General features: G+C 38.2%; 1 protein-coding gene across 1 annotated transcript; it reads left to right on the top strand.

Moving 5' to 3' along the window:
- The first annotated feature begins 412 nt into the window (after positions 1–412).
- Positions 413–1,411, top strand: LOC143557515 (uncharacterized). Its single transcript, XM_077046575.1, has one exon. It carries the CDS (start codon positions 413–415, stop codon positions 1,409–1,411), a length of 999 nt encoding a protein of 332 aa, XP_076902690.1.
- The last annotated feature ends 563 nt before the right edge of the window (positions 1,412–1,974 follow it).

The following is a 1,974-nucleotide window of genomic DNA, read 5'->3' as shown; positions in this document are numbered from 1 at the left end:
AGGAGGGGGGGGGGGGGAGAGCGGTTTGCCAGGCGTTTTACAGTCAAAACGCCTCATAATTTAACCGACTAAGGATGGTCTAGATATCATATTTATGGGGTCAAGTTTCCATACTGTGAAAATGACGTTATTATGAGAGTGCGAGCTACATAGGGGGTTGGCCCATCGTACTGTAATTCTGCTTACCTAGTACTAGTAGGGGTAGTTTCGTAATTTACATAGCCTACAGCATGGGTTGCAATTTATCACTAGGGACAGGGGCATATTCGTAAACTCACTTGTACCACTCCATTTTAGACGTATCAGATATTTTCATATTTCGTATAATCACTCTCTAGAGAGGAAAAAAAAATCAACAAAATCCGCGCTTACTGTCTAAAAAAATTCGTGCTGATAACGTGTAATAAAATAAATGCAGGATATACATTCGGTTCTTGGTGGTGAAGGTGGGGGTGGGAGATTATTCGATGGTGGTGGTGGTGACAGACGGTTACGACCGCACCACCACCACGGCAATGGGCCACAAGTATTGAAATGTCCGCGTTGCGAGTCGTTGAACACGAAATTCTGTTACTACAACAACTACAACCTCTCACAGCCACGTCACTTCTGCAAAAGCTGCCGGAGATACTGGACCAAAGGCGGCGTCCTCCGTAACGTCCCCGTCGGCGGCGGCTGCCGGAAAACAAAACAAACGAAACCGAAGTCCGGTAGCAAAAACCCTAACTCCGACGCCGGTGACCGGAAATCATCAAACTCGCAGAATTCGAGTAGTGAGAGCTCTAGCCTCACCGCCACCACCACGACGGTGAACACGACGGTAGCCGCCGCAGAGGTGGCTAATGTTAACGTTAATGTTAATATTAATAATAATAATAATAATAATATTAATAATAATATTCCGTCATCTTCCACCGGATATTATAATATTAATCCTCCGTCGTCCATACCAAACCCTAGCTTTGAAAACAATATGTTTTCAGAGATCGGAACGTTCACGAGCTTGATTACGTCATCCACGTCATCACTACCGATCGGATTCAGCGTCTCCGGTAACATCTCCGGCGACATTTCGCCGTTCCGGCAGCAATGGATGCAGGCGGAAGATATGAAGGTTCTGGAAACAAGTCCGTTAGGGTTTATGGACGGTGACACGTCAGCAAATGATTACTCAGGCTTACAGAGCAAGACAGGTACTGGTGTTGTTGGGCTTGGAACGGAGGATTGGAATAACGGTACGGATCAATCACTGTTTGATCTAACGGGAACCGTTGATGATCAGTCGTACTGGATTAATCAAACTCAGTGGAATGAAGATGATGATGGTGGTAATAATAATAATAATAATATTAATAATAATATTAATAATAATATTATTAATCATGGTCATCAGCTTAATTACCTTCCTTAACATTATTATTCAAGGTATTGAGTTAATTACAAGAAAATTAAATAACAGAAAATAGAGATATGTAAATTTTTACTGTTTTTTTTGTTTTTTTTTTTTAAGAAATTGCTGATCTCTAGAGATGTTTTGGGTTTGATGTTCTTATTGGAACTAACTCTTGTTTACCTTTTCTTTTTATGGGGTGTGAAATTTTAATTTTAATATTGTGATTGTTTATTTTAATTTTGATATAAAAAATCAGTGTTTATTGTTTGAATAATGAATTTTTTTTTTTCATTTTTTCGGTTCAAGGATGAGTATTTACATTTTTTTTACTTTTAAAGTCAGTCGCTAATTCGTGACTGAATTTCTGACAGAATATCACCGACGGTTTTCTATCGGTAAAAGCTGACGGATTCTATCAAATCTTCTCTGTTTAGTACTAAAAACACCATATGTAAAAACACAAATATGATTTTAGTGTAAAACAATAATATAGTTTACATGAAACTCGAAAACAAGTTTAAAAGATAATGAATTTAAATTTAAAATAATTTAGTTGAAGTATAAATGCAAAAGAGAGAATA

Source organism: Bidens hawaiensis, unplaced genomic scaffold (assembly GCF_021521415.1).
Source record: "Bidens hawaiensis isolate Kalapana, Puna unplaced genomic scaffold, B.hawaiensis_p1.1 tig00001087_1, whole genome shotgun sequence".
NCBI classification, from domain to species: domain Eukaryota; kingdom Viridiplantae; phylum Streptophyta; class Magnoliopsida; order Asterales; family Asteraceae; genus Bidens; species Bidens hawaiensis.
Note: the sequence above shows the minus strand (reverse complement) of the source record. Positions and strands in the feature narration are given on the sequence as shown.